The following is a 15999-nucleotide window of genomic DNA, read 5'->3' on the forward strand; positions in this document are numbered from 1 at the left end:
TACTGCTTCATTTTCATGGAAAAAGAAATGTTCTGTAGTCAGGAGAGGGATGTGTTGGAGTCAACTTTTTCTCAATGCGTGTTTGATGCCACTGATCTCACATTACTATTTGAACACTTGTTTTGTAGTGATGGGTCCTTTCCATATGACAGCGTTCCCTGGCAACAAAACACTAACCAGGCCCCGGGTTCGCTGTCAGTGGTTACAACGGTGTGGGGAGTTACCAATACGTCACAAAGTCAGGTGAGTCACACATATAGTGTCACTGAATGAAAACAGTAACATTGATAGTGATAACATTGATCTTTTAACAAATGTTGCTTTTGATCTAGGTATTGGGTAACCCCATGGCCAATACCAACAATCCCATGAACCCTGGAGGCAATGCACTAGGGTCGGGTATGTCAGCCAACAACCCAGGGATTAACTCACCTCAGTTCCCTGGCCAACAACAACAATTTTCAGCCAAAGGGGGATCCAACCAGGCCTACATGCAGCAAAGCATGTATGGACGTCCAGGGCACCCGGGAGGAGGCGGCTTTGGTGCAAGGTAATGTTTCAAGACGTTTCAAGCATTAGAAAGGCCGTTCCAGACAGGATGATGGGAAGTTGTTTGACAGAGTTGCTTTGCATCACACTGGGAGATTCAATAAGCAATAGAAGTCTCTCCCATTAGTGATACTTGACACAAGGTTTTAAAGCCAAGCCGACATTCAGTTTAAGGATGTTTTTCTCGAAAAGGGATGATATCACCTTCTTGCTGTGCCAAGTGCAAATCCAGGAAAGATTTATGTGGCGTTCCAACAAGTTTTATTCCATTAAATAGACATTTCTGCCTCTGTCAGTTGTGATATAGACGTTTATGTGTATTCCTTCTACTCAGTTACCCGGGCGGGCCAAATGCGCCAGGTGGTATAGGCATGCCACCTCATACACGACCACCTTCGGATTTCACCCAACCTGCTGCCGCCGCCGCCGCCGCTGCTGTCGCTGCTGCGGCCGCCACAGCAACAGCCACTGCCACAGCAACCGTAGCTGCCCTGCAAGAGACCAACAAAGACATGAACCAGTACAACCAGGTTGGTCCCTCTCTGGTTTTGGCTTCTTATCCTGGATTTTAAAATGAGCCCACTTGTTCATCTGAAATGCCGCTGGCCTTCTCCACAGGTCTGCTCCTCTTTCCAGATGGGGCCGACGCAAGGCTACAACAGCCAGTTCATGAACCAGCCAGGGCCCCGCGGCCCCCCGTCCATGGCAGGAGGCATGAACCCAGCTGGTATGGGTGGTGGCATGAATAGCTCCAACATGAGTGGCCCGCCAATGGGTATGAACCAGCCCAGAGGCCCAGGGATGGGACCCTTCGGTGGCCATGGGCAAAGGATGCCCCAACAGGGTTACCCTGGACCCAGACCTCAGTCTATGCCCATGCAGGGCAATAAGAGGCCCTATCCAGGAGAGGTAAATCCATCATTGGCTCATCAATGGACTTTCAGCAGACATTCTGTATTCGCTATTTGTGTTGGTGAACTAATAGTTTTTGTTGTTGTTGTTGTTGTTGTTTTTTCACAGCCTAATTATGGAGGCCAGCAGTTTGGACCCAATGGCCAGTTTCCCAACCAGCAAGGGCAGTACCCTAACCCAAATGCTTCTAGAGCTCTTCCATCACCCAATTACCCTGGGCAGAGGATGCCAGGACAACAGAGCTCTGGTCAGTACCCCCCAACAGGGGTAGCCATGGGCCAATACTATAAGGTAAATTTATATTGGTTGGATTTTACAGTGTTAGTAGACAAAATTTTTTTTTTTTTGAGGAAATTGTTTAATTCAGCTACTTTTTTTTAAAGGCCACATTCAGTTTAAATTTGCGATGAAAGAAAGTAGCGACAGATCTTTTCTTCTGTATTGTGATGTACATCCAAGTGTAACGGATTAATGAAAAAGAAAGATTGTAGTGCAGGAAATTGGTTTTATGCATTCAGTTGTTGTTGATTAGATTTTGAGATGTGGGCATTGCACTCAAAAGTGATTGCAAGAAAGGGTAGAGTTTAACTGGAGTAAACGATTGGAGAAGTCTGGTATACGTTACCAGAGAATTATGATTAAAAATAATGAGGTAAAAAAAAATGTTAAAAATGTTCACAGTAATATCTATAACATGCATTTACAAAATATATAGGGTGATTTTTTGTTGAGTTCTTTAAAAAAAAAATGTTATTTAGGATTTAATATCAATATCTTTTGTTATATTTTTGTCTGGTTTTTGCTCTGAAAATTGCCATTGAAACTGTCATGGAAAACAAAGTTTTAGTACTGTTGTTTGCCTTTATTTTTGCTAGTTAAGAGAAAAGAAATAGAATATTAATAGCAGCTATCTTGCTTTCTTGCTTTTAACTCTATGCTCTTTCCTATTTCAGCAAGAGCCGTTTAATGGTCAGAACACCAATTTCTCTGGAGGTGGTTATGGGTATAATCAAGGAAATGGGGTAGGTGGTGAAACCATTGTGTTTTTTGTGTTTACAAACACAAATATGTGTAATCATCTTCCATTTGTACTACGTAATATGCACAGATCTATATTTAGAGATTGTATTCAGTAATTGTATGTCTATTTGGCTAAAGCCTCCTCGGCAGGTGGTGAACTATCCACACTCCCCGGTTCCTGGGAACCCCACGCCACCCATGACTCCAGGAAGTAGTATCCCTCCATATTTGTCGCCTAATCAGGATGTCAAGCCCCCGTTTCCTCCAGACATGAAGCCAAGCATGACGTCTCTGCCTCCGCCTCCAAGTGAGTCCTGCAAAGAAACCACACGCACAACCGTTATATTGCATTGATCTCCGCTCTGTCTGTATTACAAGCTCGGTCACAGTCTATCAGAATAAACCCCTGAGAACCCTTTGATCCGCCACCTGCAGCTGAGTAGAGAAAAAGTCCCATTGCACATTTGTCTGAGATTCATGCATTTTTCACATCCACTCAGAGCTCATTCATAATATATGTGCTTCGGTGGGAAAGGGTGAAACTAGGTGAAGTGAAAGCCAAACTTGAAAGCATTGATACTGTAGTCCACATGGAATGACTATGAATCCATCTAATCTCAATATTTGTTCCCATAGCCAACCCCAATGAGGAGCTTCGCCTGACGTTCCCCGTGAGGGATGGAGTGGTGCTGGAGCCCTTCAGATTAGAGCACAACCTGGCCGTCAGTAACCATGTCTTCCATCTGCGCCCCTCCGTCCACCAGACGCTCATGTGGAGGTACGTGACGTGTGCATGTTACTGCTATAAAATGTGCAGGCTCTTCCCAATGGCAACCTTAAATTTTTAAGCATATTTCTGTCATTATTTACACACCCTCATGTTGTTCCAAACCCGTATGATTTTCTTTCTGCCGTGGAATACAAAAGAAGTTGTTTAGCAGATCATTCACGCTGCTCTTTTCGATACAAAACAGACTTCATTTTTTTTTTTTTTTTTTTTGGAAACTATGATATTAAACTATAATTCAGAATTAATACAGCATTTGAGTCATATGGTCTACTGGTGAAGTTATTTCTCTCTTTTTTTTTTTTTTTTTTTTTGTCATGTTTTAGAGTTTGTCAGTTTCTGGTAACCATTCACGTTCATTAAATGGAAAATAGCAGCGTTGGAACGTCATGAGGACATTTTGGGTGAACTATTCCATTAACACTAGAACCTTCTCTTCATGTCCTACAGATCTGATCTGGAGCTGCAGTTTAAGTGCTATCATCACGAGGACCGACAAATGAACACCAATTGGCCCGCATCCGTCCAAGTCAGTGTCAACGCCACCCCCCTCACTATTGAGAGAGGCGACAATAAGACATCCCACAAACCCCTGCACCTAAAGCATGTGTGTCAGCCAGGGAGAAACACCATCCAGATTACGGTCACAGCCTGCTGTTGTGTGAGTATTCCTCCGCTGCCCTTCAATAATGTATAGTCTGTCATTTAACGGCCATGTCGGAGAGCTGTTATACAGCATGTGATACGAAATCAGATAACACTGATTTGAAGCAGCTTCTGTTCTCTGCCTTCCCACTACATTTGCTGGTATCAGTTTTATGCATCCCTGTCTGTAAGCTGAACGGTACAGATAGTGTATCACGTGAAGGATATTCTGTGGTGAAGATGCTTGCTATCGAGTTGTTACATGTTCGGGGTCTTGTTGCAGTCGCACTTGTTCGTGCTGCAGCTGGTCCACAGGCCGTCGGTGAGATCGGTCCTGCAGGGGCTCCTGAAGAAGAGGCTCCTTCCTGCCGAACACTGCATTACCAAAAGTAAGTAGATGCTGCATTTTTTGGAATCCGCTGATGTCCGTCACTCTCTATTATCATCTTCATCAACCCCTAATCTTTGCAATGTCTCTTGTCTGTTTTTCTGCAGTTAAAAGAAACTTCAGTAGTGTAGCAGCGTCCTCTGGGAATGCCACACTAAATGGAGAGGATGGAGTAGAGCAGACAGCCATCAAAGTGTCCCTCAAGTGTCCAATCACATTCCGACGGATCCAGCTCCCTGCTAGGGGACATGACTGTAAACATGTGCAGGTAAGCATTGCTGAAGTGTGTGTCTTCATGTTCTTAATCATGTTCTAAATCTTTTTTAATGAAACAAAATCTGAAGATTTCCTGAATTCAAATGATATAAGACAGTGACTCCCAGAATTTTTTATGAGCCAAACCTCTTTGACAAAATATTTACTTTTAAATGTGCATTTAAATGTGAGAGTGAGTCCTCTAAATTATAGCTCCATGTGAGTACTCCCGAAACTGTGATGATTGACACCGTGGTAACCATAGCAACGTTCTGGTGTCTCGCGTATTTGGTGTCTGCTATTCTGACCAAAGAAATTACAGCAACAAAAGCAAAGTTGATAGAGGCGTCGTGTTTTACTTATGTTTGGAAAGGCTGCTTCACAGAGTGCGCTCTTGCAGTGTTGCCATGTACACTTATTATAAGCATTTTTGGGCTTTTAGTTTAGGCTTGGCTCATGAAGAAAATCAAGTTTACGGAGTTATTAAAGTGAGCAGGTGAGGGTCACGATACTTAGTTTGCTGTTTTTCTAGCAAAATCTGGCAACACAAATGAGTCAATGCCCGTACTGCTTTCCCTGTGATTGCACTGCACATAAAGAAGAGAGAAACATCTCTGATGCACATTAAAATACGTCATTAACAACTAGTTGTTCAGTTCGGTTCTGTACACACTGCGTAGAATTTTTGAAAATGCGGTTTTCACTCCCGTAATTACTGAACCCTGTGTGGACAGAACAGGATTAAGCACTAAAATGTGAATTGACAACCGAATTTAGCCATATTTTAATAATTTTTAAGTTCAATAATTTTAAAGTGCCCTTTTATGCTTTTTTGAAAATTACATTTCATGCCATGTTTAATATAGCTGTTTGTGAATATACAAGGTAAACAAACTTTTAAAGATCAAAGTGCACAACAAATAAACTTTTTTTTTTTTCCAATCGTTTCTGAACTGCTGAAACGAGCCGTAATCAGTTCCAGTCTTACTTCCTGTTATATACCTACGTAACAATGAATTTTCTAAGTGATATTTGAGTTACAATTCTTATCACCCGATGTCTGTGATTTCATGTACCGATGAATGGGACTAACATCTCTATGTTTATTACAGAGGTGGGAGTGTGTGTTTTCTAGATGTGGGCGTTACAGAAGGTCATCTGCTGTTCTTGCGTGCATCATGTATGGCGTATATATATTTTTTAACGAATTACTTATTGATATTAAAACCCTATTTAAATAAAGTTCATATGATCATATAGAAGCCCACATAAGTAAGCAAAGACATCTAGACTAGTGTCTTAACTGACACTGATAAAATAAGCAGTCTTCGCAGTTTCTGTGATTTGGCTCTATTTATTCATTTTATCATTTTATTTTTTGTCGGATACCATCCAAATTGAAATGAAATGAAAGCATTCAAAAGATTGGTGTCAGTCTGTAGCTCAGGTAGGTCAAAAAACACATGAGGAGAAGTGTTCGTATAACACAGTATCGGCAATCACAAACATTCGCTTTTGGACAGGATTAGATTTCTCAGAGGACCATTGAGTTTACCAAAAAACAGTAGGTAATTTGCTCTGGAATTTTTTCTGAGGTTGTGTGAGAAAAACACAGACATGGCAGATTCGCACAGGATTAAAATCACAAAGTATGCCTGTGAAACACAAATTTCTCTAACGTCCTCCATGAAAACTAGTCCTGTCCGAATAGGGCTAATGCAACAAATTTGCATAATGCCAGCCTACGGTCTTTATTGGCTGCCCGCAAATGATGTCTACTTTGACCCGCCCTCAAACACTGTAGCTGTAGAAAAAGTTTGAATTCGTATCGACATGTTGAGAAGATGCTGTTTTCAGTGCTGCGAATCCACTATACATGCACTTCAAAAGGATGAGGACTCACACTGGAATTGATATGAAAAAACCGACAACATTGTGCGTATTACTGTGTATCAAGCGCTGAGGAAACCTTTGGAGCTGAAATTCAGATATGGTTATAGGCGTTTCGTTTCCGACACGCACTGTAAGCGATAGACCAATCTCATCAGACTGGGCCGTATGACCAAACAGAGCAGAGTAGGCTCATGGAAAGTATGGGTTTAGAGTGACTGAATCTTCGAATTAACCATTTTTGATGTGCAGTGTATATTATGAGAAAATTAAAATGTTTTTTGACCTTGGATGCATGTAAACCTATTGTAGGAGACCTCCAAAACAAAATTAGAAACCTTCAAGTTAGCATAATAGAGGCACTTTAAAGTCCCCGTGAACCGGAAGTTGAAAACGACTTTTCTCCAGTGTTGTGACGTATTTCCAAGTGAAATGGAATATTGAATAGAGGGCAGGGTTTTATTTTAGTGCTCCTCCTCTCCATCTCTCGCTCATAGCAGACTAACGGTCGGAGGGGAGTGGTTTAAGCGTTTTCAACCCAAGCCGTAAAATTGATGTCATTAGAGAAGGGGCACCGTTGCAGAGGGGAGGAGCATTTTCAGATTTTTATTAAATATTACAAAGCCAAACAATTTTTTTTGTGTGGATTGACTTGCACGGATGAATTGTTCACCACAAAACTAGCAATTTGAGCTAACAAAAAAATAAGGTCAATTTTGATTTCATGTGTACTTTAAGTTAATGTTTATTCACATGTTAATTCACATCTTCATGATTCTTAAATTTTTTAGTAATAGTTTGATTTTGATATGTATTTATTTAAAAGTTATTTTTTTAATTTTTACATTTTTATGAAATTTGGTGAGGTTTATAATTGCAAGTATTACTTGTATTACAATTGCGTAAGTAAAATAAACTTATTTAAAAGGAAAATTATTTTTAATATCTTGTTTTTTTTTTCCTTCTCAGATAAATTTTTCTTGTTTTGGATGTTTAGACATTTTTACTACAAAATGATGAAAATACTGACAATGATTTTTTTCAAATTCTCCCTTACATATTTATGTAAATGTGTGTTGGGATTTCCTAGTGGAAATTGTGTGAAATCAAATTGTGCAAAATACCCACGATCCCATGCCACTACAATTCAGGCCCTGAATAAAATTCTAGCTTTATACATGTATATCTGTTGTTTTACATTGATTGAATTTTCACTTGAGTTCATTTTCTGTTGCAGTGCTTTGATTTGGAGTCCTATCTGCAGCTGAACTGTGAGCGAGGAACGTGGAGATGTCCTGTATGCAAGTACGTGGCAAACCACAACAAGAATTGTTTTGGGCAGCCAAATAAATGTGATACGCTGTTCCTCTTGGCTGCGTGTTTTATATGTTTCTGTCTGTCCCCAGTAAAACAGCATTATTGGAAGGGCTAGAGGTGGATCAGTACATGTGGGGAATTCTCAATGCAATTCAAAAGTAAGTTTATTACTTACACATTGGGTCCCACAATTTTTCACTGACATTGAGTCCCATTAAATGCACTTGAGATTCGATTGTTAAATTATAAACATTCTATTATTCACAGTCTTGAATGTTGTTCCATTCTTGCAGTTCGGAGTTTGAAGAGGTCACCATCGATCCTACGTGTAGTTGGAGGCCGGTGGCCATAAAGTCAGACATTCATATAAAGGAGGACCCAGATGGCCCTCTGGCCAAGCGTTTTAAAACCATGAGTCCCAGTCAAATGATCATGCCTAATGTGATGGATATGATCGCCCAGCTGGGTCCCGGCCCTTCACCCTACACCCCCCTCCCCCCTCAGCATGGAGGAAACAATGGCGAATATGGGGGCCAAGGTAGAGGTCAGCACCCGATCAGACTTTCTGCTCTTTCCTCTCTGTCCGTCTCATAAACTAGTCCTTAGTGTTTTACAAGCTTCATTGTTTAGGTACGCTTAATTTTTTCCCTTCAATCGTAACAGTCAGAAGAACTTACGCCTACAAGCTTTTAACAGGCTGATTTGCCTTCCAAGCTGTCTAAATCTCTCTAGCTCTTTGTCTTTGCGCTTCTGAGGTCATCGCTCCTCATTGCTGTTTCTCTGTTTTGTGCATCAGGCAATAGTTACCAGGGCCATGGAAACTTTGACTTCTCCCACAGTAACTCTGGTGGCGGAGCTCCCATGAATGACTTCATGCATGGACCCCAGCTCTCACATCCACCAGACGTGCCCAACAGCCTCATGGCCCCTGACAAGCCTCTCGCCCACGGCATGCCCGACTCGGTAAATCACTTCAAGCAACAAGCACTGATGTTTAAGACATGTTTTACTACATTGTTTTGTGTTAAACCTGGGGACAAAAGTTAGAGACTCCATCACAGTCTCTTATATTAGTCAAGCATCCAACAATACCAGAGTAAAAATTATATGCCTTCATTAAAAAGAGCAGAAGGATTTACCCACCCAACAACTAGTTGTTTAGTGAGTGGATTTGAATTTCCACTTATTTTTAGCTGCATTTCTGTGATGTCTAAGGGATGAATTTGCAACTTCTTAGATAGAATTTTATCATGCTGACAGCATGTTGTTCATCCCCTTTAAAGCATCACTGCTACGGCTATCAAAACACTGCTTGTGTAACAAATCCATAACCTTCAAAAATACATTTTGAAAATTACTGTAGACTTTGTCTGCTGGCTCTTCTGTTCACTGTTCACACAGTTACCATTATGACTAATAATATTAAAGGCATAGTTCACCTAAAAATTTTAATTCTGTCGTCATTCACTCATCCTAAACTTTTTTTCATACCTGTATGAATTTCTTTCTTCTGCTGAACACAAAAGAATACATTTTGAAGAATGTCGATAACCAAACAGTTGATTTCCATAGTATTTTTTACCCGTACTATGGAAGTCAATGTTGCCCCACAACTGTTTGGTTACCCATATTCTTCAGAATATCTTCTTTTGTGTTCAGCAGAACAAAGAAATTCATACAGGTTTGGAACAACTTGAGGGTGAGTAAATGATGACACAATTCTCATTTTGGGGTGAACTATCCTTTTAACGTGAGGCAAGTCCCACATTCGTAACATAAATAGTCCAAACCTTATTCAGCTTTATTCAGTCTCTGTTTTGTGTGTTGATTTTAAACTCAAAAGAAAAAAAGCCCCCCAAAATACCTAAATTAACCATTTCCTCTTAGTATTAGCTAAATGCAGCCATATCACCCTGTAGCCCAAGACTGGTTGCCCACTGAAGCTAAGCAGGGCTGAGCCTGGTTAGTACCTGGATGGGAGACCTCCTGGGAAAAACTAGGTTGCTGCTGGAAGAGGTGTTAGTGAGGCCAGCAGGGAGTGCTCACCCTGTGGTCTGTGTGGGTCCTAACACCCAAGTATAGTGATGGGGACACTATACTGTCAAAAAGCAACGTCCTTCGGATGAGACGTTAAACCGAGGTCCTGTCTCTCTGTGGTCGTTAAAAATCCAAGGATGTCCTTCGAAAAGAGTAGGGGTGTAACCCCGACATCCTGGCCGCATTAGCCCATTGGCCTCTGTTTATCATGGCCTCCTAATCATCCCCATATACTGATTGGCTTTATCACTCTGTCTCCTCTCCACCAATAAGCTGGTGTGTGGTGGGCGTTCTGGCGCAATATGGCTGCTGTCGCATCATCCAGTTGGATGCTGCACATTGGTGGTGGTTAAGGAGACTTCCCCTTCCATATGTAAAGCGTTTTGAGTACCCAGAAAAGCGCTATATAAATGTAAGGAATTATTATTATTATTAGTAGTAAATGTATACTTAGGTTTTGCACAGTCGAACACAGTATTTCAAAGTCTACTCCATCATTTGATTTCAGTGTGTGTGAACGGCAAACACAGGTGGGCAGCACATGCATACTAGAAAGTTTCATCCTTATCTAGTGCCTGCGCTATGAGTGATTAAAAAAATTTTCTTAAATAGTTTAACTTTCACCAAACATCTTTGACAATCCACTGACTAGTTGAATATGAAAATATGGCATTTTGCAAATCATCTCAGTTTAATTGAAGGTGTATGTGCTCTGGAATCATCTGCATGGCACTTGTCTTGCTCTCTGTCTGTCTATGGCCGCCACTCAAGCTCTCTCAGTCTCATCGCTCCTCTTTCCTCCCTCCGCAGATGCCCCATCCCGTGAGCGCTGATCAATCCCATGCTTCCATGCAGCCAGGCATGCACGCATCCCCCCACCCCAACAGCCAATCAGCTCAGCCATTGCATCACAGCGGCCCCCCATCCTCCCAGCCCCCACGCCAGCCCCCGCCCCCACAGCAGCCAGGCCAAAACAGTCACCCACATGCCGACATGACCTTCAACCCTGCCGCTGATGGGCAGGCAGGTGGCCAGGGACCTGCAGACATGCCCGAGCCTTCTCTGGATGTGAGTATCCACAGCAATGGTTGTTTATTTTAGGCTTCTTTCATTTCTGGAGTCACGTGCTACTAACATTACCTGCAGAATCATGTTAGCGTCATGCTTTTCTCATGGTCTAAAGCTCTGAGAGTTTTCCAATAAGATCTGATTGAAGGAATATTCAGATTCAATACAAGTTAAGCTCAGTCTACAGCATTTTGAGGCATAATGTTGATTACCGCAAAAATTATTTTTCATTTGTCGTTCCTTTTTTTTCCAAGATCTGGGTTACAGTGAAGCACCATGATTTAAAAGGTTAGTTCACCCAAAAATAAAAATTCTGTCATTAATTACTCACCCTCATGTCGTTCCACACCCGTAAGACCTTCGTTCATCTTCAGAACACAAATTAAGATATTTTTGATAAAATCTGATGGCTCAGTGAGGCCTCTATTGACACTTCTTCATGAAGCTTCGAAGCTTCACGAATCTTTTGTTTCGAATCAGTGGTTTGGAGCGCGTATCAAACTGTCAAAGTCACGTGATTTCATTAAATGAGGCTTCGTTACATCATAAGTGTTTCGAAATTTCAGTGGTTCACCACTGGGGGGCGTGACTTTGGCAGTTTGATACACGCTCCCAACCACTGATTCGAAACAAAAGATTCGTGAAGCTTCAAAGCTTCATGAAGCAGTGTTTTGAAATCGCCCATCATTAGATATTGTTGAATAAAGTCCTTATTTAGTTTTTTTGGTGCACAAAAAGTATTCTCGTCGCTTCATAACATTAAGGTTGAACCACTGTAGTCACATGAACTGTTTTAATTATGTCTTTAGTAGCTTTCTGGGCATATGAAAGTGTTAATTATATTGCTGGCACTGAGCCATCCGATTTTATAAAAAATATCTTCATTTGTGTTCTGAAGATGAACGAAGGTCTTATGGGTGTGGAACGACATGAGGGTGAGTAAATAATGACAGAATTTTCATTTTTGGATGAACTAACCCTTTAAATTGAAATTTAGTGTGAAAATCACTTACTATCCTTTTTCTGTGTAAAATTATATGCAGTTTTACTACTTTTTTGCTGACAACAAACCCTAAAATCCCAAAACGACTATACATGATTTAAAGCTGCAATATGTAACTTGTTTGTGTTCAAAATTTATATAATCAGCGAGTACATCATGAATCCATTTTCCAAACCGTGTTTTTGTCTTATCCTGCATCACTATGGTACACCTATAATAAGTGTTTATATATGGACTATTTTAGACCGGTCAGGTCGCCACCGCTGTGGAGTAGCACAGTATCTGCGACTCTTCATAAACACATAAACAGACATAAACAGAGAGAAGTAGCTCCGGTTACAGTGTTCTTCCACAATACATGTGCAGTTTTGTTTATTAACCGCTAGAGCACCAAAAGTTACAGACTGCAGCTTTAAACTGCTTTATAGCTCAAAAAATGCACAACTTTTGACAGATTTAATTTACCTGCTTTTTATAAAATTATTAGCTTCATGTTTCTACTTTTTAAATCCGCCAAAAATTGAACCCATTCACTTCTATTCTAAATGCCTCACCGTAAATATGGTTTTAACTATTTTTTTAAGAGATGAGTCGAAATTGAGCTTAATTTGTATTGAACCCAGTATATTTCCATGAAGGTTCTTTAAGACCGTTGCAAGTTTGTAATGTAATAGTGTCTGTCTGTCGCCCTTCGCAGCTTCTGCCAGAACTGGCAAACCCAGACGAGTTGTTGTCATACTTAGACCCTCCGGACCTCCCAAGCAGCAGCAATGACGATCTGCTTTCCCTCTTTGAGAACAACTGACTTCCTTCATTCGGCCTTTTGGAGAGGCCCTAATTTGTTTGGCTGTCAGGAATCAAGAGGCACCTGAAGACTGACTCTGTACTTTACAAACAGGAAACAGCCATCCTTTTGCCTCTTCCTCGTGTAAATATATCACTCTTTTACAAGCAACCTTTTCCACACATATATGGCAGCCATGTTGGTTGGCACTAAAGTGATATCTTTCAATACTAATGGAAATACATGTGCAGCTATAATCAGTTCATATGAATATGTCACACAGAACTGTGTGTGTGCTCACTAGGAAAGTATTGTAGCATTTTTAATTCAGATTTTTTTCCTTTTGTGAAAAGAAGACCTGAATAGAAAAAAAATATATATATATATTTCTTCCTGTACCGGCCTCTGTGTGTCCGCAATCTCTTGAAGGTTTGTTCTTCCAAAGTTCTACCACCACGGCTTCCCAAATCCTAGCCAGCTGGATGTCCACACTGTTTGTTTGTCCATCTCCCTCGAAAAAGCACAAGAGAATGCGTCAAACTGCACCTGGAAGCCTGTAAAGGAGACAACAAAAGGGAAGAAAGCTTATCTCGCAATCACCAGAATGATCTAACCCTCCCATCCCAGAGACTAACGATGGGAGTTTTGCAAAAGTCCTCCAAACTCTCACGCCACAGGACACAAGAATGTGTTCTGTTCTGGTACACCATGCAGCTTTGCACCTCATTTTGTAATGTGATTCATATGTCCAGCACCTTCAGACATATGCATCATGTTCTAAACAAATGCTTGAGGGCATCACGGCATGCATTCTTTACCTAATAGCAAACATTTCAGCACTGTACCCATATCATTGTGCATCTTCCGACAGACTGTTCCTCCTCCCGTAAAAAGTCCTGTGGATTTTCCACACTAGCGGTCACAGTGCAAGAAGAAAGCAATTCACATTTCAAAGGGTAGTCAGTCGTGTGTCATCTGTCTTCTCTGTGAGTTCTCTTCATGCATGAGGCTTGGTCGTCTTAGGTCCTCGATGTTTGTACCCCTCTTCTGACAAACTGCATACAATGTTGAAACATTCACTGTTGCCAATCGCCCCTTATTTTAGTGATAGACTGATTAATTTTCTCCAAACATTTTTTTCTGTTCTGTTTTTATTCAGCCTTTTATTCATGAACTGTCATGTTAAAGTTTTATTTCATAATGCACAATATATTGTTCATATAATGGTAATTTTTTTTGCTGTTGTTACAATTTTGTAAAAATGTACAAAAATATGTACATTTATCACAAGATGTCCATGGAATACCAAAGTTATGCACCCTGATTTGAAAAGGTGTCCCAAACCTATTTTGACAAGCCCATTTTCAAATTTTTACCCATAGAATTTGATCTAATGTGTAATTTGTCCCACTTTTATCATTTTGTTTACATGTAAAATCATAGTTATTATACAACAAACAATGAAGAAAGTGTTTTTAGAATATGTTCTATATTTATAGATTTTACTTTTTAATTCAATTATATAATTAAGATATATATTATCTCGATACCCATAAATGCATTAGCCAGTGCATAAAATTATTAAAGCAACTGTACATTTCAGTAAAACTTTTATAACAGCAGCTCAGTGAAGGCTAACAATGTCCATGTATACAAGATGGATTTTTAAAATGATTTTTTTGTTGTTGTTTTTAAATTAAAACAGCCCACTCAAATAATTGTCAGTATTTATGATATTTGTAATAATGACATTTCCATGATACTGATGTTACTCAAAGACTGTTGAAGAAGGCTGGCATCTGAACTGTTTGGGATGTGTTTTGTTGATGAAACACCACCATTTTTGAAACATGTTTCCATTTTAAGTTATTTTTTTATGAATTGCAATATTAGGTTTTTTTCTGTTCTTCTTGGTGTAGAATTATGTACAAAAATGATGTTTGTCGTTGACAATTGAAATACTAAGAACTCCAACAGGAAAATGTGGGTTCAAGTTCTATAGCGTTTGTCTGTAGTTCACTTGTATATCCTTTTTCAAAGATGCACTGCCACATATTCGTTCCCACTTTGTAGACACAAATAGGCATAAACTGAACTTTAAGACTCCTAAAGTTGTCGGCTCGGAGCTGTCACATACTATCGATGTACAGTCGTTGAAGAGACAGTGGCCGCTGAGGCAGGAACAGAAGGGGTTGAATGAATTAGACTGTGTGTTCACTACTCAGCCACAGGTGAGGGTTCAGAGAGAGTCGAAGGAAAAAGGGGGGAAGGGGCACATTAGGGATGCATGTACATATGTAAATGATAAATAGAGACACGTTAACAGAAATGTATTCATTTTCCCCAGGGGAATGTGCATTGTGTATTTAGAATTTGTAAAGCTTGCATCCTCCCATCAGAATCTAAATTGGGTAAAATGAATCTGTGTTTGTTAGCGTCTGTGGAACCTCTAAGCATTTGTTCACTTTTGTAAAATATTCATCCCACATGACTGAGGAATCTGGGAAGGGGATAAAAAGAGACACATTTGTTTTACATTTGTGTAATATTTAGCTTATGTGTATTGCTCCATTTCTTGTGTACTTAATAAGGTGCTACAGAAGATAATGAAGAAAATCCTGGGGAAATAATTTGGACAATAGGGATATGGGGCCAGGAGCGGTTCCAAAAGATTGTAACCAAAATCCAGAGTTTGTACAATTTTGATATCATGATCAGGAAAATTAAAAACAAAAATGAGGTACAATCTAAAGTGATTGGCACCAAATGTTGCAGTTGTCTTTGCTTGTACATTCTGTTGTACAATCATTTCATATTTTAAACTGGTCAGAGGAAAAAACAACAAAAAACTAATTGTGATTTTTAGTCTTGCAAAACTGTATGTAGTTAGATGCTGTGACATCCTAATATTTATCTAATAAATATGTATTCAGATGAAACAACCTTGCAGTGTTTCTGATGTTTCGTTCATTTCATTTCTGATGTGCATAGCTGTGAAAACCACAGGCTTTACAATTACTGCAAGAAAACAACCACAAAGAACAACCCAAGCAGAGTTGGTTTCTAACCACGGGGAGGCGAATGTTTCCTATGGATAAAAGTGCTTCCTCAAGGGAGCACATGGGGGATAACAAAGTATTTAGGAGTTTGATTCATCTCAGTGACTCGAATCTTTTAAGCAGGTTCACTAGAAAATCCCAGTATATACTGGGGAGTGATTCTTTGAATCATTCACTAAATAGATTCTTTAAAAAAAAGACCGAAACAAACATTATTACCCATCTACCAAAAGAAATTTTTACACATTCATAATTTTCTAATCCCTTTTCTCTCCTGGCTGTGAA

At 40.0% G+C, this 15999-nt stretch overlaps 1 protein-coding gene across 12 annotated transcripts in view; it reads left to right on the top strand.

The window, feature by feature from the left end:
• Positions 1 to 15597, top strand: part of zmiz1a (zinc finger, MIZ-type containing 1a) — a 149315-nt gene extending 133718 nt beyond the window's left edge. For 10 of the 12 annotated variants that reach the window (XM_051917624.1, XM_051917626.1, XM_051917628.1 and 7 more), the window contains 17 exons: positions 129 to 243; positions 333 to 550; positions 884 to 1079; positions 1168 to 1458; positions 1570 to 1752; positions 2415 to 2483; positions 2620 to 2788; positions 3118 to 3259; positions 3719 to 3929; positions 4197 to 4302; positions 4409 to 4569; positions 7684 to 7751; positions 7853 to 7921; positions 8057 to 8307; positions 8560 to 8726; positions 10611 to 10868; positions 12569 to 15597. In XM_051917624.1, the coding sequence (XP_051773584.1) occupies positions 129 to 243; positions 333 to 550; positions 884 to 1079; positions 1168 to 1458; positions 1570 to 1752; positions 2415 to 2483; positions 2620 to 2788; positions 3118 to 3259; positions 3719 to 3929; positions 4197 to 4302; positions 4409 to 4569; positions 7684 to 7751; positions 7853 to 7921; positions 8057 to 8307; positions 8560 to 8726; positions 10611 to 10868; positions 12569 to 12676 (2782 nt within the window). In that variant the 3' untranslated portion in view covers positions 12677 to 15597. The remainder of the gene's footprint in view (positions 1 to 128; positions 244 to 332; positions 551 to 883; positions 1080 to 1167; positions 1459 to 1569; positions 1753 to 2414; positions 2484 to 2619; positions 2789 to 3117; positions 3260 to 3718; positions 3930 to 4196; positions 4303 to 4408; positions 4570 to 7683; positions 7752 to 7852; positions 7922 to 8056; positions 8308 to 8559; positions 8727 to 10610; positions 10869 to 12568) is intronic. The other 2 variants (XM_051917627.1, XM_051917629.1) reach the window with 1 other exon arrangement.
• The last annotated feature ends 402 nt before the right edge of the window (positions 15598 to 15999 follow it).

The sequence above is a fragment of the Ctenopharyngodon idella genome, chromosome 13 (assembly GCF_019924925.1).
Source record: "Ctenopharyngodon idella isolate HZGC_01 chromosome 13, HZGC01, whole genome shotgun sequence".
In the NCBI taxonomy this organism is placed as follows: Eukaryota; Metazoa; Chordata; class Actinopteri; order Cypriniformes; family Xenocyprididae; genus Ctenopharyngodon; species Ctenopharyngodon idella.